General features: G+C 41.4%; 1 protein-coding gene across 1 annotated transcript in view; it reads right to left on the reverse strand.

Moving 5' to 3' along the window:
* Positions 1-14,883: 14,883 nt before the first annotated feature.
* SUGCT (succinyl-CoA:glutarate-CoA transferase) overlaps positions 14,884-23,286 on the reverse strand; it is a 766,325-nt gene continuing 757,922 nt past the window's right edge. Inside the window, exon 14 of the mRNA XM_068972899.1 lies at positions 14,884-15,538. Coding sequence (XP_068829000.1) covers positions 15,375-15,538 — 164 coding nt within the window. The 3' untranslated portion in view covers positions 14,884-15,374. The remainder of the gene's footprint in view (positions 15,539-23,286) is intronic.

A 23,286-nucleotide genomic window follows, 5' to 3' on the forward strand; every position in this document is an offset into this window, starting at 1 on the left:
CCCTTCAAAAACTCCACATTATAGCAAAGATTCTATGACATCCATATCTGTAGGTTTTCAGGGATACTGGGGGGAATATCATGAGGTGTATGTTGATCAAGAGGTCAGCTGAGTTCTGCTGAGGCTGCAATTGAGATTCAATCTCCTAGCTCTGACCTTAGACCCTTCCCATGCTGGACACTTCAGCCTCAATCAGACCTCAACTCTTCCCAGGGTAAACCATCTACTGGGTCCATCCAGCAAAGAGTTAGGAAGATGTGCCAAATGATGTGTGGATTATCCCACTTTTTATGTGTTAACTTTGCTAACTTTCTACTTCTGTACGGTTCTGGATCACCAGATACCCAAAGGGGCTACTCTTAATCCCTCATTTAAAGTGTCTTTTCTTCTTTAAGCATTATTGTTCAAACCTGTCCATTAGTTTTGTCTATATATATGGCATTCTCTGAGCATCCATAGTATGACCCTAAATAAAAGAATCATAGAATGAAAGAATCTGAAATCTCATAAGGATCTCAGAAATCATTTCATCAAAGCCTCATACTCTTCAGAGTTAACTATGGCCCAGGAGGGGAATGTGGCCTGGCAATTGCTATCTGAATGTATTATAGTTCTCTGATACTATTAAGAACTAAGATTTTTTTTTTCCCTGCAATTTGATTTGTGTCCTTAATGTAACTGCTATTGTGAAGAACAACTGAGCTCTCTCCATTAATGAAAATGTTTTGTATCCCTCCACTTTATTTTCACTTTTGGCTTCACTGAGTCTTCGTTGTGGCATACAGGCTTTCTCTAGTTGTGGTGAGCAGGCTTAGTTGCCCTGTGGCATGTGGGATCTTTGTTCCCCGACCATGGATCAAACCCGTGTACCCTGCATTGGAAGGTAGATTCTTAACCACTGGGCTGTTAGGAAACTTCCAGCTCCCTCTACTTTAGTAACATACTTAGTGCAAGAAGTCAAAATAAGGATTTCACATTTCCATTAAAAAAAAAAAAGATAAAGACTACACGTGTAGGTTTTACCTGCAGATCATATTATAGCTCGGTGAACCCACTTCCCTCCTCCCTAAAACTTACATAATGTAAAAAAAAAAAAAAAAAACCTTTTTAAAAGGACACAGGGGTGATGAGTCAGGTACCTGCTCATCTGTCAAGGATCAGCTTCCTCTAGAACTTTTCTCAACAGCATTGCTATTGGTATTTTCGGAGAACTGTTCTTTGTTGGGAGCTGTCCTGTGTTCATGTTTATCACCACCCTGGCCTCTACTCATTCGCTCACCAGAAGCACATGGTCCCCCTTGCTGCCCCTGTTCAGTTCAGTTCAGTTCAGTTCAGTCACTGAGTCGTGTCCAGCTCTTTGCGACCCCATGTTCTGCAGCATGCCAGGCCTCCCTGTCCATCACCAACTCCCAGAATTTACTCAAACTCTTGTTCATTGAGTTGGTGATACCATCAAATCATCTCATCCTCTGTCATCCCCTTCTCCTCCTGCCCTCAATCTTTCCCAGGATCAGGGTCTTTTTAAATGAGTCAGTTCTTTGTATCAGGTGGCCAAAGTATTGGAGTTCAGCTTCAGTATCAGTCCTTCCAATGAATATTCAGGACTTATTTCCTTGAGGATGGACTGGCTGGATCTCCTTGCAGTCCAAGGGACTCTCAAGAGTCTTCTCCAGCACCACAGTTCAAAAGCATAAATTCTTCGGTGCTCAGCTTTCTTTAGAGTCCAACTCTCACATCCATACGTGACTACTGGAAAAACCATAGCTTTGACTAGATGGACTTTTGTTCTGCAAGTAATGTCTCTGCTTTTTAATATGCTGTCTCAGTTCAGTTCAGTTGCTCAGTTGTGTCTGACTGTTTGCGATCCCATGAACTGCAGCATACCAGGCCTCCCTGTCCATCACGAACTCCCAGAGTCCACCCAAACCCATGTCCATTGAGTAAGTGATGCCATCCAACCATCTCATCCTCTGTCATCTCCTTCTCCTCCAGCCCTCAATCTTTCTTTCCCAGCATCAGGGTCTTTTCCAATGAGTCAGCTCTTTGCATCAGGGGTCCAAAGAACTGGAGTTTCAGCTTCAACATCAGTCCTTCCAATGAACAGCCAGGACTGATCTCCTTTAGGATGGACTGGTTGGATCTCCTTGCAGTCCAAGGGACTCTCAAGAGTCTTCTCCAACACCACAGTTCAAAAGCATCAATTCTTTGGTGCTCAGCTTTCTTTGTAGTCCAACTCTCTCATCCATACATGACCACAGGAAAAACCATAGCCTTGACTAGATGGACCTTTGCTGGCAAAGTAATGTCTCTGCTTTTGAATATGCTATCTAGGTTGTTCATAAATTTCCTTCCAAGGAGTAAGCGTCTTTTAATTTCATGGCTGCAATCACCATTTGCAGTGATTTTGGAGCCCAGAAAAATAAAGTCAGCCACTGTTTCCACTGTTTCCCCATCTATTTCCCATGAAGTGATGGGACCAGATGACATGATCTTAGTTTTCTGAATGTTGAATTTTAAGCCAATTTTTCCACTCTCCTCTTTCACTTTCATCAAGAGGTTTTTTAGTTCCTCTTCACTTTCTCCCATAAGGGTGGTGTCATCTGCACAGCTGAGGTTATTGATATTTCTCCCGGCAATCTTGATTCCAGCTTGTGCTTCATCCAGTCCAGCATTTCTCATGATGTACTCTGCAAATAAGTTAAATAAGCACGGCGACAATATACAGCCTTGATGTACTCGTTTTCCTATTTGGAACCAGTCTGTTGTTCCATGTCCGGATCTAACTGTTGCTTCCTGACCTGCATACAGATTTCTCAAGAGGCAGGTCAGGTGCTCTGGTATTCTCGTCTTTTTCAGAATTTTACACAGTTTGTTGTGATCCACACAGTCAAAGGCTTTGGAATAGTCAATAAAACAGAAGTAGATGTTTTTCTGGAACTCTTTTGCTTTTTCGATGATCCAGTGGATGGTGGCAATTTGATCTCTGCCTCCTCTGCCTTTTCTAAATCCAGCATGAACATCTGAAAGTTCAGGGTTCACTGTTGAAGCCTGGCTTGAAAAATTTTGAGCATTACTTTGCTCATAGTTCACGTATTGCTGAAGCCTGGCTTGGAGAATTTTGAGCATGACTTTACTAGGGTGTGAGATGAGTGCAATTGTGCAGTAGTTTGACCATTCTTTGATATTGCCTTTCTTTGGGACTGGAATGAAAACTGACCTTTTCCAGTCCTGTGGCCACTGCTAAGTTTTCCAAATTTGTTGGTATATTGAGTGCAGCACTTTCATAGCATCATCTTTTAGGATCTGAAATAGCTCCACTAGAATTCCATCACCTCCACTAGCTTTGTTCATAGTGATGCTTTCTAATGGCCACTTGACTTTCCATTCAAGGATGTGTGGCTCTAGGTGAGCGATCATACCATCGTGATTATCTGGGTCATGAAGATCTTTTTTGTATAGTTCTTCTGTGTATTCTTGCCACCTCTTCTTTTAACTTCTGCTTCTGTTAGGTCCATGCCATTTCTATCCTTTATTGTGCCCATCTTTGCATGAAATTTTCCCTTGGTATCTCTAATTTTCTTGAAGAGATCTCTAGTCTTTCCCATTCTATTGTTTTCCTCTATTTCTTTTCATTGATCACTGAGGAAGGCTTTCTTAACTCTCCTTGCTATTCTTTGGAACTCTGCATTCAAGTGGATATATCTTTCCTTTTCTCCTTTGCCTTTCATTTCTCTTCTTTTCACAGCTATCTGTAAGGCCTCCTCAGACAACCATTTTGCCTTTTTGCATTTCTTTTTCTTGCAGATGGTCTTGATCCCTGCCTTCTGTACAATGTCAGAAACCTCTGTCCATAGTTGTTCAGGCAGTCTGTTTATCAGATCTAATCCATTGAATCTATTTCTCACTTCTACTGTATAACCAGAAGGGATTTGATTTAGGTCATACCTGAATGGTCTAGTGGTTTCCTGCACTGTCTTCAATTTAAGTCTGAATTTGGCAATAAGGAGTTCATGATCTGAGCAACAATCAGTACCCTGGCTTGTTTTTTCTGACTGTATAGAGCTTTTCCATCTTTGGCTGCAAGAAATATAATCAATCTGATTTTGGTGTTGACCATCTGGTGATGTCCACGTGTAGAGTCTTCTCTTGTGCTGTTGTTGGAAGAGGATGTTTATTATGACCAGCGATTCTCTTAGCAAAACTCTATTAACCTTTGCTAATATGTCACTGGATGTTGCCAAATATCCTTTGGGGGAGAGACTGCTCCACCCTTCTTGAGAATCACTGGGTCTAGGACATCCTGTGAGTGCAGAGACTACTCTGAGGAGATCTTTCAGAAGTTTTTTAATGGTATTTTTGTTCCACAGGCTCCCACCCACTAACTCTGACATCACTGCCATCATTTCCACCCTAGACTCCTGCACAGAGGCCAACACACAGCAAGCAACTTCATTCCCTTCTCTTCATAATGCCTCCACTCAGGGCTGCATCACACTTAACAGTGGGCATGACTGATGAAAATCATAACGTTGAGTTTGAAATTGAAAGTCACCTATTGAAAATGACTTTTTGCCATAATCTAATGGGGAAATATATTTGTGATCTATTGCTGTGTCATAAGTTGCTTCAAAATAAAGCTAACTTAATCCACTAAACATAAAGCTAAAATATCAAATATGTATTATTTCACACAGTTTCTGAGGGTCAGGAGTCTGGGTAAGCTGCACAGTTCTGAGAGGTCAGTAAGCTGTTGGCTAGGACTACAGTCATTGCCAGGCAGTCCTGAGGCTGGAGAATCTGCTTCCAAAGTCACTTCTGCGATTCTTGGATTCCCATCCTCATTGGCTGTTGGCCAGAGCTTTAGTTCTTTGTCACATGGGCTCCTATGTAGCAATGTCTCATTCTATGGTAATTGGCTTTCCCCAGAGTGAGTGGCAGAGAGATAGACACAGAGAAAAGAGACTCTTTAGTTTTTTTTTATAACCTAATGTGGGAAGCGGTGCACCAGCCACTCTGCGCTATGCTGTTGTGTCCACAGACCAGTTTTGGGAAGGAAGACTAAAACGGTGTGAGGCAGGGGTGAGGCTCACCGGGGTGCCAGTTTAGAGGCTGCCTACCCTGGAAACCCCTCAATAACTCAGACCTTTCCTGAATTTAATCTCTTTCCAGATTGAGAACGTGATAATTTGTGGGAAGGAATTCACATCTGGTCAGTGATGTCCCTGGGCACTACGTTGTCCAGTGGAACCTGTTCCATTTCTTAGATGACAATAGGAGGCCAGGTCATTATGGAATTTTCAACAAAAGCAGATTTTTGACTGGCATTTTTCAGTAGGAAAAAATAATTAATAAGCCACAGCACATATCATTCACTATTTCAGTCAGCCAAGATGCTGTGAGCTCTTTATCAAACTATATTTAATATTGAGCTTCTTTTCTAAGTTAGACCTTTGCTGATAATGAACCACCTCACAACACTGGAATAAAACAATCTTGGTTTATGTGGGTAAGAAATAGGGGTAAGTCTCAGCTGGGTCATTCTGCTCCGCTGGTGTCACTTAGTCATACTCACAAGGTTGTGGGGGTGGGTTAGAGATTCAGGAAGATTCACTCACATGTCTAGTGTTTTTGTGCTTCTCCAAGTGGCTCCTCTCTCTCTCTCTGAAGATAGTAGGCATGAAATATCACAGGATTCCTCAATGGATACCGGTCAGATGTCTTCCACAATGGTTAATTTCCAAAAGCAAAAGAAGAAGATGCTAAGCTTCTTTAAGGCTTGGCATTGAATTGGCACTGTATCATGTCTGCCCCTTTCTGTTGGTCCAAGTGAGTCACTTTCAAAAACCTCTCTCATATCAAACACAAATCTTTGGCCTAATGTCTTTGACCTCTAGACTCAGCCTTAAAGGACTCATGTGATCAGGTCAGCCCCACCCAGATACTAATCTTCCTATCTTAAGTGTTAATCTTCTTATCTTAAGATTGAAAGTGAAAAGTGAAAGTGAAGTTGCTCAGTCTTGTCAGACTCTTTGAGACCCTGTGGACTGTAGCTCTCCAGGCTCCTCTGTCCATGGGATTCTCCAGGCAAGAATACTAGGGTGGGTTGCCATTTCCTTCCCCAGAGGATTTTCCTGACCCAGGGATTGAACCTAGGTCTCCTGCATTGCAATCAGATTCTTTACCACCTGAGCCATCAGGGAATTTCTTCCTGTCTTAAAGTCATCTGATTTTGGACCTTAATTACAGCTGCAAAATCCTTCCATAGCAGCACTTAGATTAGTGTTTGATTGAATAACTAGGAGAAAGTGATTGGTACATGAAGGGCTGGAAATCTTGGGGACTACAGAATTCTGCCCTCCAATGTGAGACAACTGGTAGAATTTTTTGTATTTTAAGTGACAATATTGTATCAATGTTAATTTTCTGGCTTAGGTAATTGTACATTGATTATGCAAAATGTCAACATTGATGGAAACCAGTATATGGGAATTCTAAAGTATTATTTTAATAATGTTTGTAAATATAAAATTATTTAAAATAAAAAGCTTAAAAAAAAAAAGCAAGATACCAGACCAGTCCAGGTTCCAGGGGAAGGAAAACAAAGTGCATTTCTTGATGGAAAGAGAGACGTGTATAATGGGAGGGAGGTACTGATGGTGGCCATCACAGGTTCTATGGGTTAAAAAAAATGAACATAATCAGTTCTTCTCTCATCGAACATGTAATCTGGTGAGTGAGAGAATGTCTATTGGACTAATATTTACTGTGTCTCCTACAGAGTAGGCATCATGGTAATCACAGGAGATGCAAGCGTGACTAAGATACCCACAATATTATAGTTTAATGGGAGACAGCAATTGGTGACCAGTAATTACAACTCAGGGTGTGATAAGTGTTATGGCCAGATAAATACAGAGGACTGAGATAGCAAATGAGATATAGAGATCACTTCCAATTGTGGAGATCAGAAAATGCATTGTCCATGGGTTAACAGACAAACACTAAGTATTTCCTTCTCCCTTCCACTCCAATACTTTGAAATTGCTCCCACAAATTGAAAAAAGTTATCTGTATGGTTTACTACTGTATTTTCTATTTGAGGGGCTTTCATGTTTCATTGAATTTACTTATAGAGTAGATTTTTACATGAATATCTTCCTACTAATAAAAATTGCAACTCCTGCTAGAGACATATATATCATCCTAGATACCTGTTATACTTCTTTTCTCTCTCCAAGGAGTAGCTGAAATTTCACTGGAAATGGGTGTCCCTCATTTCCTGACGTTGTTCAGTATCTCTGATAAGCCAGCATTTGTTTCCACTGGATGTCTTTCTCTCTCCACGTCTCAATTTCAGCAGCGTGCTGGTTGTTCTCTAGGACACTAAACGGTGCCTCCCTAAGTAGTTAAGTCCAAGTGTTCAGCCTCTCTCATTTTTTCCAGCAGTGGTCTTTGGGAGAGCTACTTTTAACCTATTTCATCAGCAATCTTATGGCTCCACCCAACCTTTAAAAAGAATCACAAATGGTAGGCTGTTATCTATAAATTCATACACAAAAAATCTTTTGGAGTGGGGTGAACATTTTAAGGTCCTCTTTGGTAGAAGTATATGTTCTTAGGACATTTAACAGTTGAAAACTGTGCTATCTCCCTGAGGTGGCCGCCTGAAGAGACTTTCCTGAGGGTTTTGCTGACAGTGTTTGAGTTAAGCTGATCCTCTTATAAATCCTGTTGTTTCTAGAGCATTTGCAAAGGTTGAAATGGACGGATTACGGTCTTTCAGCTCCTGAAATGTCTTGCCCTTTATCCTTCTGAACATCCTAAAGTGTCCTAGGGTGCATGAGTTCTAGGGACATGATCTGAAGGTAGTGTCTATGATAATACAGGTGGGGGTGTCACTTACACTGGTGGAGCAGAGGACCTGAGTGTGTCCATTGTGACACGCTCAGTGACACACAGTGTGAGTGTGTCCACTGTGACATGAAGTGTGTGTGTATCCATTGCTACTCTCTTCAGGCAGTAGCCTTAAGGCTTTCCTAGGCACATTGTGTTATTACACGTACATTGATTAGGACAGTGCTTTGTTTATTTATTTATTTTTTCCTTTTGATCGTGCTGTGAGGTATGTGGGATCTTACTTAGTTTCCTAACCATGGATCGAACCTGTGCTCCCTACAGTGGAAGCATGGAGTTTAAACCACTGGACAACCAGGGAAGTCCCAGGACAGTGCTTTATATATAAGACTTTAACAGACACTGTTGCTGGTGTTATTATCATTATAAAGCATCAAATTTAACCCCAGTCATAAAACTCAGGAGAAGATCTTCCACCATTGTTGAACTATATCTGTCATGCATCCTGAGAGAAAGGGAGAGGGAATATAATAAGAGCTCTTATTTCATAGGATGAGTAGAGAAAATCTACTTCCACTGTGCTCAGGAAATGAAAGGTACTAACGCTGACTACCAGCAGAATCTTCTTCCTCCCCCAGCCAGGCCTATTCTAGCTCTGACTGTTCATTCTCCCAAGTTAAAAAAACCTTCCCCCAGAAATGTACCCACACAGAGGCTCACCAAGCTACTCATTTCACCTCGTGTCACCTGGGTCATATGAGTATAGCTACACAAAAGGAAGAGTTTTGATCACTGTCATCTCTGCAGGGTTTTGTCGGTGACTTCAGCTAAGTGAATCACTTATCAAGGCCTGAGCACCACCTCTGCTCGCATGCTGGGCCCATACTCTTTCACTTAGGTTTTCACTCAAAGCAAAGTTGGAGAACCAAACTCATGTTTGGGATTCAGAAGATGGGAAACAGCGGCACAGACATAGAGAACAAAGGTATGGACGTCAAGGTGGGGAAGCACTGGTGGGATGCATTGGGAGATCAGGATTGACATATATACACTATTGATACTATGTCTAAAATAGATAAATAATGAGAACCTACTGTATAGCACAGGGAACTCTACTCAATGCTCTGTGGTGACCTAAATGGGAAGGAAATTCGACAAAGAGGGGATATATGTATACATAAAGCTGATTCACTCAGCTGCACAGCAGAAACTAACACAACATTGTAAAGCAACTGTACGCCAGTGAAAATTTAAAAAAAAAAAAAAGAAAAGATGGGAAATGGGCCCAGAGAAGGAAATTCTAGTAACTGGATATTTGTAACTCTGTCATATTTTTCCATCTGCACAGTTCAGTAAATCAGGCTGAGAAGATTCAGGGTCCTGTTCACTGGACACTTCTTCCAGAGGTGACCTGTAGGTCATTGTATTCCTGCTCTGCCTCCTCATCTGTGTCAATGCCATTGCCAGTGTGTTTGGCTATCTATAACAATACTGGAAATACTTTATTTTCTATACTCTGAAATAGTAAATCTTTAACAGTCCTCCTAAAATGGATGCTATGATTTTCTTGACCCTCTGCAAAGAAAGAACACATTGATGTTGATTTGTAGTATATTTCAAAGCTTCAGTCAAGAACAGCTAGGAAGTTCTTTGTAAAATCTAAAAGCATAAATCCAAATCTATTGGGACGAATGGGGGCTGCCATGTCTCCTACCAAGAGATGCTTTGGAATTCCAAATTTTTCTTTCGCGTTCTCCAAGAGGTAAAGGGGTAGAAAGAAAGACATTTCCCTGTGGTCATTTAACATTAGTTTCTCTCCTCTCCGCATCTCAGCTGTGTGTTCTGAAGCTGAGTGTCTTGCTTCCCGGGCAGAGCATTTGTGCGCAAGTTCTGGGCCAGAGGAAAGGATGCAGATGTAGCTGAGCAGCAGGAAGTACTCCTCCAACCTCTGGGGTCAGGGGACAAAGAAACCAGTGTGAACTGAACATGGGGTTCATTTGCAAAGAAAGGGATGGGGAGAGAAAAGACCCCACGTGTCTGAATGTTTCTCGTCTTCTTGAAAGGAGAAAGCAAAGGGACTTGTGAGGATCTTTGTGTTCTGTTTTACAGAGGGCAAAAACAAGGCAGAGGAGAAGGCACCACTCTTCCTTTTTCTCTTTTCCTTATTTATTTGGCTTCCCATGGACTTCGCTGCATGCAAGATCTTTAGTCACAGTCTTTGGGGTCTAGTTCTCTGACCAGGGATTGAACCTGGGCCCCCTACATTGGGATTGCAAAATCTTAGCCACTGGACCATGAGGGATGTCCCAATGTACTACTCTTCTGGAGGCCATTTGACTGCAGTGACTAAGAGCAAACTACCAGTCTCCTATGAAGGCTGGTAGCCTTGACTTCTCCAAGAGAAAGCAAGAAACAAGGGCAAGGCCAAGTGCTGGAACAAAACTGTTGACCATCAAGCCCTCCCTCCCCCTTCTCTGATGGAAGGTCCATCACAACAGCAAGACCCCACTGTCACAGAGTCTAGTCTCTGCTCTGTATTCCACTTTATTCATGCTTTTCTTAGCAGTGAGGGCCTGTGACAGGTAGGTCTGAAGGCTCTGCTCCAGCCTGGGATGACACCTGGAACACCCCTTCATTTCTTTCCCTGAGTTTTGAAGGAGAAAAGGAGGCAGCCAGTTATTTAGGGCTCACCCCACCCAGAGATTAAGCCAAAATTGCATGTGAAGCTGAAGTCATGGCCAGAATTACTACTAGTTAGCTTCCAGATCACTGAGCAAGTCCTGTTTTTCTTGAGGTCAGTGGCAGCTTTTGAAGTCCACACCTACTAACATGGACAAAAAGAGGAAGAAAGGAAAGGAGATAAAAGGAGAGGGAGAAAATAAATACGGCCGCAGAGAAAGGACGGGGGAGAAAATGAAAAGTCAAAAGGGAAGTAGGGATAAAAAAGAGAAAGAAGGGAAAAATGGAACTACAGGGAGGTGTCAATTAGTCACATTTCAAGCCAGTGATTTTCCTGTTGCTTTAGACTTTTAAACTAAGGAAGAACAGTCTCTGTATTCATGTTCTATTGGTGCTATAACAATATATCACAAATGCCGTGGCTTAAAACAAAACAAATTTATTACCTTACAGTTCTGGAGATCGGAAGTCCAAAATGAATCCCAAATAGGTCTCACTGGGCTAAAGTCAAGCAAGACTACATTCTTTCCAGGGGCTCTAAGGGAGAGTCCAATTTTCCTGCATTCTTCATCTTCTAGAAAATGCCTACAGCCCTCATTCATTTTCATTTTCAAATCCCTCAATAATCGGGAAAGTCTTTCTCACATTCCATCACTCTGACACTGACTCTTCCACACTTAAAGGCCTGGTGATTATGTTGGGCCCACCAGGGCAATCCAGGATAAACTTATTCTAAGCTCAGCTGATCAGCAATCATAATTCCCTTTGCCATGGAATGTAACATATCCACAGGTTCTGGGGATTAGGACATGGGCTTCTTTGATGAGCCATTATCCTGCCCACCACAGCCTCTTATTTGAAAAAAAGAAAAGAAAAAAAAGATACAAATGAACTTATTTACTAAACAGAAACAGACACACAGTCTTAGAGATCAAATTTATGGTTACCAGGAGTGAAGAGTGGCTGGGAGGGATAGATTGGGAGTTTGGGATTGACATGTGCACACTGCTAAATTTAAAATAGATACTTATGGACACATGGGGGTCAGTGAACTGAGAGAGGAGCATTGACATATATCCACTACCATGTGTAAAACAGATAGCTGGCAGGAAGCTGCTGTAGAACACAGAGAGCTCAGCTCCATGTTCTGTGATGACCTAGAGGGGTGGAATGGGAGCAGGGGTGGGAGGGACACTCAAGAGGGAAGGGATATATGTATACATATGGCTGCTTCATGTTGTTGTACAGCAGAAACTAACACAACTTTGCAAAGCAGTTATATTCCAATAAAAAAGTAGTAAGACTAGCAAAAGCTAGGTTCTCAGAAGCAGTTCAAAACGAGCTCCATTCTTTCCAGCTCAGTATCACTCCCAAATATACAATAAAAAGTCATTGCTATAAAAATAAATACATGTTTTGTTGTTGTTGTTTTCTCCAACAGATGTTTGAAATAGAATTATGTACCTTTTTTCCCCAAACTTTTTCATCCTCTTTAGCAAAATAATGATCGTACTCCAAAATTGAGAGGGAGAAGAAATGAGCTTGACAGTCTCATCTTCTAAGGCTCATTGATACTATTCTCAAAATGAATAACCACTTTTCCTGGCACATTGTGTCTGAAGAAACTCAAGAATTTAGGGACTCACGGCAGTGGATAATTCTCCCATGAATAGAAGCAAATGCAAGAAGAATCTCTTAATCTTGGAGGATGAGTTTGAAAACGAATAGCCCAGGGTCAGGGAATGGAGGTTGAGGAATATGCCTATTTTCCCACCTGTCTCCTTTGCCGTATGAGCCATCAGAGCAGACACAGACGATCTGACCAGTTTGTTCAGTTCTGGTGATGTTCTTTCTCAGTGCCTGTCGGTCCGGGACCTGGAGAGCATTTCCTGTGCATGAAGGCAGCCTTGAGCCAGTTGGGAGAGTAACAAACAACACTCACATCCATAAAAGTAGACCACACACCAATATCATGGGACAAAAAAGTTGGTGGTGAGATATCAAATTCAGGTGAAATAAATACTAGTGGGTGTGAATTTCCCTGAAAAAGGCAGAAAACAACAGGGGTGTGAAGTCTTATGCAAAAGCCCCCCTCTGTGGGGTTATCTAGGTTATAGCCTAACGAGCCAGGAACTAGTAGGAAATAGCCTGTGTGAAACCTCCTTTGCTGTAGTTTTTGGTTTTTGTTTTTGTTTTAAAATCGTGATTGTGCTTCTAACTCCTAGTAGATGGATTGAAGATGGAAAGAACACCAAGTAACCAGAGGAGTCCCACAAAACAATGCTCATTTCTCTTCTTCTGGGGAAACATTCAGCATGTGAGACTGCAAGCTGGAAAATAAGCTCTATTAACCAGAAAACCATCACAGCAGAAAGTTTAAGCAAAAAATCAAGGAAAGGAAATTTAGTTGTTCGTGGATACTCTCTCAATTCCATAATGATTAAACCTGGAAGTTGCTAAGAAATTTGAAGAACAACTTCAGACAACCTGTCAGAAGGCAGGCCTTGACACAAAGTGAACTGGGAGCATATGGTAATATAACAATATGTACAGCTATGGAAATGTATAATACATCCTGATAGTTAAAACAACACATTGTCTATAGGCATAACTTGATCTGGGACATGTTACAAGTTTCAGCAAACACAATGTTTCTTCCAGGACTAATTCTCTACCTAAATTTGAGATATATTCTAAATTATTTCTCTCACTAAATCAGTAGAGTAAATGATATCTGTTGAGGGATGAACAGGTTCAAAGTTTTTCTGGATCATTTTGAATTGTGTAGGCAGAAATCTGAACAGCTACATACACATTTACACTGGAGACAGTCTCCAGTGGTGACTCTGCTGTGGACCAAGACTATAGTTTTGTTTGATTTCAAGGTTTCTGAGGCATTTTGTGACCCTCTCTGAATGATCAATGTCCTGCTACATATGACGACCCAGATCTTTAGGATTACTGCTTAGGAACCAAGTAATTTTCATTTCAAGACATCAACTTGGATCACTGGGGGAATAATGGTGGAGAAACATCTTTCAGGATATGTGGTTTTGCCAAATCTCTGTCATCCAGCCTTTTACCATTTTCATTACTAATTGTATATACATGGAGGAATTTCATTTAGATGTCTGGCCTGAAGTGAACGTCTCCAAATATCTATCTACGAATTAGCCATTGGGGGAAAAGTACTGCAGAAGGTATCAAATTACCCTTGCATGATGGAATTCTAACTAGTAGGATAACAGCAGGAGTTCTTCAGAACAAGATGTCCACAAAGAGGAAAGCAGAGAAGACAATAACTGTTTCTAGAATTAGTAGGCATTATTCTATAAAATCCTATAAGGGTTTGTGAGCAGACAAATGTCCTAGTTATTTGGAATCCTTAATTCTAGAAACACACTGAGGCTTACAGCATGGATAAATGGCTCGAATCCTTCCAATGAAAAAGAACACAATAAGAAAACTAGCTCTAAATCACAGTTTGAAAAATGAACATCTGTAATTTAACTTTCAATGGCCACTTGGCATGTAATGACATGGCTTTAAGATATATGTGCCTAACAGAGCGAATTGTCATCATATCGGGATATAGATCACAGGTCATCTAATTCCTTGGCCTGTACCCGGGCTTGAGTGACTGGCAATCTGAGTGACAATTCATCTTGGAACATAGATGTAAATAAGTTACCACTTTCTGGACAGAGATGTTGCTATACTTCTAATTCACTGACAAACACTTAAAGGCAAATACTCAATACTAAGACATGCTATATTCTTCTACTCAGTGGATACTCAGAATATAAAGAAATATTTTCCTTTCATTTTCCTATTTGTCATTATTTCGACATTTGGGGCTTCCCAGGTGGTACAGTTGGTAAAGAATCTGCTTGCCAATGCAGGATACATATGAGATGTTAGTTCAATCCCCATGTCAGGAAGATCCCCTGGAGAAGGAAATGGCAGCCCACTCCAGTTTTCTTGCCTGCAAAATCCCATGGACAGAGGGGCCTGGTGGGCTACAGTCCACAGGGTTGCAAAGAGTAGGATATGCCTGAGCACACACACACAGACATTATTTAATACCTAGATACTCATCTGACATTCATTTAAAAATGTGTTGCATTTGCACTTGGCTCAAAATAAGGTACCAATTAAAGAACCACTCTTTACCCTGTCATGCAGATACCTACACATCCCAAAATTCATTGGTGAGGATTGATTTTCTGCATGTCTCAGGAAATAGTCAAAGAAACACAACATAAAGCAAATATTTACCCCCACAGGGGAGAATGAAGTTCAGTTTTATAAGGGACATTAACAAATTCCACGGTTTAAATTACAGATTAACAAAGGGTTCATGAGCTCAAATTAAGTTATTCTGTTTAAAATCAATCACTGAGACTGTCATTCTGCTTATTGCTTTGACTTCCTAACAAAGGTTTAAATGAGGACTTTATGTGCAAGTAAAGAACATCAAGAGATCTGCTCTTTTTCAGACCTGCGTGGGCTGGAGGGGCAAACGTTTAGGCTATTAATGTAATTAGAATGAGGAATGCATTTTTCCAGAAAAAAAAAAAAATCTTCACCAAAAAAAAAAATCTGCTATTAATCTATTATCTGTGGGAAAACAGTAAGGAATGAAAGGTGGGGTACATTTAGAAAGCACTAGATTCACTGATACCAGAGCCATTCTGGAGACGCCAGGCAGGAAATCTGGAATTCCTCTAACTCTTCAGTGGCAGGCACCAGATTTGGGGAGAAGGGTCCAGAAAGGCTGTTTTGTCTTCGCTAGCAAAATGTATTCAGATGTGGCTTTGCAGAAAAGCAGTTTTCCTTTGTCACTCAACCTCATGTTGGGTCACCACTCCAGTGCTGAGCAGCTCCCTGATGGCCCTGTCATCGTATCGGAGGACCTCCTTCAGGATGTGCGTCGTGTGCTGCCCGAGAAGGGGAGGCGGCCTGGCCTCTGACATCTTGAACTTACTGTATCTCACAGCTGGGCCTGTCAGAGCGGGAGGAAAGCAGGAAGCCTGTTAATGACTAACCCTCGGAAATTGATTACCCAAGCAGCCTGGGGTGTTTGCAATGAATGCCAAGAATATCACTGCCCGTTACATCCTTGCAGATGGACTATCGTTTTGGAAAGAAATGTATTTGCACACATGGCTTTCCTTGACTTTGCTCTAGACAACTGTGCAGTGGTCATCCGCCATGCTGGGGGCTGCATGGATGTGCCTGGTGTGTGCCAGGCCCGTCGCAAAGACTCGCAGGGGTAAGTCACTCAGCTGAACTGACTTTCTGGGTCCCAGAGAACAGTGGCACAGGTACATAGTGTCTCTTTGGAAATCTGACCCCAGGTGAAGGTAACCCAAGTTCAACAGACTGCAGATCAACTAAACCTCAGCAGACTCTGGGTGAAGCATTTAGGTGGTAGAAGAGGTTACGGGTACAAACTCCATTGTCAGAGAGACTTCTGTTTGGGTATCAGCTCTTTCAGTTTCAAGAAGAGCTATCTTGGACAAATTATATAGCTTCTCTGAGCCTTGTGTTCCACAACTAAACTGGGTATGATGCTTACCATACACTCTTGATGAAAGGGTTTACATGATGTAATGAACAGAAAGCATGAAGTAAGCATCCCCGAATCCACATAATGCACAAAATCTGCCAGCCACTATGATGGCAGAAGCCACCCCGTCACCTTCTTTGACAGTTGCAGTGCAATGGGAAATGGATATGTACTGCCAGCTCTTTGCTGAGCACTGAGCCACCACAAACAGGATAACTAGAGCAAGGATTTCAACAACCGCTGGGAACGGATTTTATCATCCTCACTCATTTTTTCCCCCCAACTTTTTGGCTCCACCATGTAGCATGTGGGATCTTAGTTCCCTGACCAGGGATCGAACCCATGCCCTCTGCAGTGGGAGTTTGGAGACTTAACCACTGGACTACCAGGGAAGTCCTTCATCCTAACTCTTCACATAATGACACTAAAGTACAAAATGCTAAGGTTTTGTTCAAGGTCATGGACTTCACCAGTGGCTCAGCTGGTAAAGAACCAGCTTGCCAATGCAGGAAATGCAAGAGATGGGGTTTGATCCCTGGGTCAAGAAGATCCTCTGGAGAAGGAAATGGCAACCCACTCCAATATTCTTGCATGGAAAATTCCATGGACGGAGGAGCCTGGTGGACTATAGTTCATGACATCACAAAGAAGTAGACACGACTGATCACAACACACACACACGCACACAGAGCTAATAACTAACAGTTGCTGCTGCTAAGTCATTTCAGTCATGTCTGACTCTGTGCGATCCCATAGATGGCAGCCCACCAGGCTCCCCCATCTCTGGGATTCTCCAGGCAAGAGTACTGGAGTGGGGTGCCATTGCCTTCTCCAATGCGTGAAGGTGAAAAGTAAAACTGAAGTCGCTCAGTTGTGTCCGACTGTTAGCGACCCCATGGATTGCAGCCCACCAGGCTCCTCCGTCCATGGGATTTTCCAGGCAAGAGTACTGGAGTGGGGTGCCATTGCCTTCTCCGAATAACTAATAGTAACAGGATGCAAATCCTCATCCACCTGAACCATCTCACATTGAAGGCCATATACTTTTCGGAACCTTAGCAGCCTCATCTTCTCACTCTTTCATACACAGGTTTGATGGACAGTGATGCTAAAGCTGAAACTCCAGTACTTTGGCCACCTCATGTGAAGAGTTGACTCATTGGAAAAGACTTTGATGCTGGGAGGGATTGGGGGCAGGAGGAGAAGGGGATGACAGAGGATGAGATGGCTGGATGGCATCACTGACTTGATGGACGTGAATCTGAGTGAACTTTGAGAGTTGGTGATGGACAGGGAGGCCTGGCGTGCTGTGATTCATGGGGTCGCAAAGAGTCGGACACGACTGTGTGACTGAACTGAACTGAACTGTACTGAGCAACATACTGTTTCAACAGATTTTACCTTTGCTCCCTCATTCAATAAATAATGTTTATGTTGGCTATCCTTTACATCTCACTTGATGAGCCTTCGGGAAAACAAATTAGAGAGTCACAGGAAGACTACAGAACAGTACGTTTTCATCTCATAAAGATTTTTCCAGTCTCCTCTGGATTTGGGGAGCCCATAGGAAGAACAGATGAAACCCAAGTACATGTGGGTAACAGAATGGCAGTCAATAAAGCAGAAATGTGCCTTAGGATCTAGGAGAATTCCATTCTGAAAAGATAATGGCAAGGAAGCCATTGTTGATGGAGAGAGGACACAGACCTCTTAAAACCGTCAAGTGGCACATTTGGGTCACATATACCATCCACACCAGATAAATGGCAATTTCCAACTGATGTCCAAAGTTTTCCTTCTCTGAAACTCAGGGAAATTCTTTTCTTTTTTCCTTCGCACACTTCCTTTCAAATGCTCCAGTGCATAACTGTTTTCTTTCATGGGTTGGTCCCTTTTCAAGAAAGAACCATACACATTGGGAGGTGGTGTCACCTATGCTTCTGAGAAAGCTGATAATCCAGTGTTTTAGGGATGTGTGCGATTTTGACATTAACCATAGTTTTCATCCAAAATTTGTCTTTCAAAAGAAGGACTCTGCCAAAAAATACAGGCTGAAGTCAAAGTCACATGGCTTTTTTTCCTAACTAGATGACCTGAAGTAAAACAATCAACTGAGAAATAGTCATTTGACTCTTGAAGAATCTGGGATAAAACAGGGTTACCATTTATCACTACTACTCCCAGTGCCAGGGGCATTAGCAGTGGTAACTACCATTTCCTAAGAACCTGGGCTGTGCTGGCCACTGTGTCAAAGGCCACACATCAGCTCCTGTAAACCTTCATGGCAATCCTGTATAGATACTGATGGAGATTTAAGGTAAAAGGGTTAAAGTGAGGATCCAGGTTAGGATATGAGAATAACTTGCTAAACATCACACAGCTAGGAAGTATCAGTTTCCAAGTCCAGGTATGTTAGGTTCAGGAACTTGGACTTTTGTTTTAAAGAAAAGAATCAATTGGGGTGAAATTCACGTAAGAGCCACTATCTTCAAGTGAACTGTTCAGTGACATGTAGTACATTTGCAATGCTGTGCAACCACCACCTCTATCTAGTTTCAAAATATTTCCATCGCCCCCACTAAAACCCTCATCCTTTAAGCAGTTTCTCTCAGTTCTCCCCTTTCCACATCCCCTGGCAACCTCTAACTTCTTTCCATCTCTATGGATTATTCTGGATATTCCATATCAATGAAACCATACAATATGTGGCCTTTACTGTCTGGCTTCCTTCACTTATTATGTTTTTGAGACTCATCTACTTTGGAGTATTGTGCTATTGGCACATAGAACTTGGATTTTTAACTCCCAGCAAGGATGCTATGAGGGAATTTCTCAGGTCCAGCCATAGGAAAGGGCAGGTCAACTTGTGTCACCCTCCATTACTTGTGTCCCTCCTATCCTTTCCTGGGAGCTTCCAGATCCACACTGAACACTATGCTACCAGTTTAGGAGGAAGGGCATGGAACACCTTGCACAAAAATATCTTAAAGAATTTAGGTTGGTGGGATGGTATTACTTGGTAATTTTTAGACTTGCTAGGATAAAGACACCTGGAGGATATGATATATTTGGAAAGCTTAGGCTTCTTTAAACAAATATATGTTACTAAGTAAGCCATATCGCAGTTGACAAAATTGTATATACTTTTCCATATGCCCCTTCAGAAACCAGGTATTTTACATATGATTGATTTTAGAAAGATTCTGAAGCTGAGATTTGTCCGTGTAATAATATCAAAGTATGGTATAGTTATCTGAACTGTACTGGCAGTTTTCAAATTGCAATTTCTTAAAAATTCCTTAAACACAGTAGCGCCCCCTTATCTGTGGGGGATACTTTCCAAGACACCCCACTTGGATCCTTAAAACCACAGATGATGTTAACCCTATGTATAGTGTTTTTCCTTATCCATATATCCCTATGACAAAGTTTAATTCATAAATGAAGCACAGTAAGTGAACCACTATAACTACTACTAACACAGAACGTGACATGACAACAATATACTGTAATAACAGTGACATAAAAGTGGTCTCTCTTAAAATATCTTACTATGCATATCTGATGTCTTTTCCCACTTAGCTAAGCATCTATGATGCACTGTGGCCTTAACTTTTATGGACTGAAGTGTGACAGCAAAACTAGTAAGAATTTCTTTTTCCTTCTTCAGAGTTTCACGGATAGAAGATTTGCTCTTACTATAGGTTTCAGCAACCTCAGCACACAGTTAATTCTTCTTTCCTTAATAAGCTGAGAACTTTCACCTTCTCACTCAAAAGAAGTTCTTTACGACTTCTCTCTGGCATACCTAAATGGCCAGCATCACTACTCTTGTGCTTTGGTGCCATTACAAAGTAAAAGAAGAGTCGCTTTGACACTGATGGACAATCAGTCTGATAAACTAGATGGCTACTAAGTGGCTAACGAATGAATATGCTGGACAAAGAGATAATTCAAGAGACAGACGGGGATGACAGGAGATTTCATCACTCTTCTCAGAACAGCACACAATTGAAAATGTATGAATTATTTATTTCTAGAATTTTCTAATATTTTCAGACCATGGTTGACCACATGTAACTGAAACCTTGGAAAGTGAACCCATGGATAAGGGGGATAGGGGTGCTACTGTTTTGCTTGGCCATGTAGTTTATGATAAAACAAAAATTTACAGCCCCTTAAAATATACATCTCTATGTGAAACAGGACAAATGAAGTGATATATCCAGATCCCCAAAAAAGCAAAATTTCCCTGAGTCAATTGAAATCTGTTCTTGCAACCCTGTACAATGATCCTATGTACCTGGGACATTCCTCAGTCTAGGCTTTGCACAACATATATTCTTCAAATGTATTTGTTGCAAGAAGTAGAACATGTTTGACATAATTATTTATATCTAAGGTCCAGAAAGAATGAATAATCTGATTTTCTGTTTAAAAAAAAGATGAGCAGATAAGTCACATGTTCTTAAATTACTTTTTGGCAAAGCAACGTCTACATTCGCATATGCTTTCAAACACTCGAAAGCTGTGTGATCCTGAGAATTCTTAAAAGTTCCTGAGTCTCAGTCCATAGATTTCTAAAATGAGGTTGGCAATACCTATGCAAGATTGGTTTGAGCATTTGGGGAATATAATGTGGGTAATACTCAACATCAGTAATAATCAGAGAGTATGGAGATGATGAGATACAACTTTGTTTACAAAACTAGTGAATCTTACAGATATCACAGTATGTGTTTAAGAAGTCTGTGACCAGAGGGAGTGGAAAATGGTACAATCCTTCTGGAAGGAAAATTTTCAACTTGATATCAAGGGTTTTAAGTATTCACATACTTGAATGGAGAAATCCTGCTTTAATAAAAAAAATTTTTCCTCTATGGATATAATCAAGAATGTCGACAAATGTGATAGGTAAGGATCTATACAAATTTCTAAATCAAATATTCAATACCCCCTTTTGTGTGAGATTCTGTATTTAAAAGAAAAGAAAGAAACTTTTTCATCTGTTCTTAGCTTCCAAAGTGTGCCTTATTAGGAGCAGGTGTTTAGCAATCATTCTCTCACGTACTGTCCTCATAGGTCTATCCCAAACGCCTTCCTTCCAGATAAAGAGGTCAAATAGTTGCAATATTGATAAAATTAGGAAAATATGCTCCAAACTTGGGCATGTGTGGATGTTAAGTCGCTTCAGTAGTGTCTGACTCTGTGTCTGGCTCTCTATGAACTTCAGCCCACCAGGCTCCTCTGTCCATGGGATTCTCCAGGCAAGAATACTGGAGTAGGTTGCCATTTCCTTTTGCCCTGGTCAAATAAGTTACCGTACATCTAAATGATGGTAAATGACTATAATTTCAAGTGGTGTATTTTGGGACTTTGAATATATACATTGCCTTCACTCTCCCCTGATAAACCACTGAAGTAAAGGTATAGAAGTTAAACAAACATAAAATTTCATATGAGTGAAAAGGATGGGAGGGAACATCACTAGTGCATGAGCTATTTCAACAAATTTAAGAATGACATCAATGGGATCATGTCGATGGGGAAAGAGGTCGAGAAAGCTGAAGCATAGGATATTCTACAAGGACACTGAGAGGAAGTGGATGCCAATTGGTCGATTTCACCTTCTCAAGAGTCTTTTTAAAGACTCTTTAAAATTTTTTTAATTTTTTTTTTTTTTTTAAATTTTTGACCACACTATAGGCAGCTTGTGGGATCTTAGTTCCTCAACCAGGGACCACACCGAAACCTTTGGCAGTGAAAGTGCCAAGTCTTAACCACTTGACAACCATCGAATTTCCAAGCCTCTTTTCTTAAAAATCAATGGTTAAGAGAGAGACAGATCTTAGAATAGAGGTAGGACAGAAGCTGAAAGATCAAATGTTGCAATATATTCTACTCTCACTAATTTCTACTAAAAACTAGAAGAAAGTGAAGCTTGCTTTCAAATTCCTAAATGGGAATGATGTTAAACCTAGAATTGTGTGTGTGTGCATGCTAAGCTACTTCAGTCGTGTCTAGCTCTTTGCGAACCGTAGCCCACCACGCTCCTCTGCCCATGGGATTCTCCAGGCGAGAATACTGGAGTGGGTTGCCATGCCCTCCTCCAGGGGATCTTCCCGACCCAGGGATTAAACCAGTGTCTCTTAGTCTCCTGCATTGGCAGGCGGGTTCTCTACCTTGAGCACGAAGTCCCAAACCTAGAATTGTATACCTAGTCAAATGGTTAATCAAATATGAAGGTATTTTCAAACTGCCAAAGATTAAGTTTACTATGTATGTTTCTCCTTCTTTTTTTAAAAAAATATTTATTTTATTTATCTGTTTGACTGTGCTGGGTCTTACTTGCAGCACATGGGCTTAGTTGTTCAGTGGCATGGTGCCCTTGGTTTCCAGACCAGGGATTGAACCCACACCCCCTGCACTGGAAGGCAAAGTTTTAACCACTGGACCACCAGGGAAGTCCCAAAGCTGAGCTATTAATATTAAAACAAAAGCTATTAACATTAAAGAAAGAAGACTCCAGGCAGTGAGAACAGGCTTGATGCCCAAGAACTGAAAAAAGTTGCAGTGTGGCTAGAATATTATCGGGTAGCTTCTAGATGAAATTGGAAGGAGAGTCACAGGGATTTACAGGCTATGGTAGTAAAGTGAATCTTTTTCTGAGTTCACTGGGAAGCTGCTGGGGCTTTAAGCAGAACAGTGACAGGACTTCAGTACTCCCACAGCTGGGCAGAGAGAGCACTAAAATGAGCTTGGAGGCTGTTCTGGGGATATTGGAGGAGATGGTGGTGGCCTATACTAGGATGGTGTCTACAGAATTTGAGAAAAGTGGATGTATTTGAGAACTTTTCTCCTGATAGAATGAGAGGGCTTGCTGATGGAGTGCAAGACCCAAGGTAGCTGGGGAGGGAGAAAGATCAAAGGAAAACTCCTGTTTCTGAAATGAATAACTGGTGGGCCATTTACCTGATGAGAAAGGCTGAATGGATTCGTGGACAAACCTGGTTAGAAGCAAAAGTCAAATTCTTTTTTTCTTTTCTTCCCTTTTTTTTTGGCTGCCCCCTGAGGCACGTGGGATCTTAGCTCCCTGATCAGGGATTGAACTTGCACCCGCTGCATTGGAAGGTAGAATCTTGACCACTGGACCTGGCAGTCAGGGAAGTCCCAGAAGTCAA

This window comes from Capricornis sumatraensis, chromosome 5 (genome assembly GCF_032405125.1).
Source record: "Capricornis sumatraensis isolate serow.1 chromosome 5, serow.2, whole genome shotgun sequence".
Lineage (NCBI taxonomy): Eukaryota > Metazoa > Chordata > Mammalia > Artiodactyla > Bovidae > Capricornis > Capricornis sumatraensis.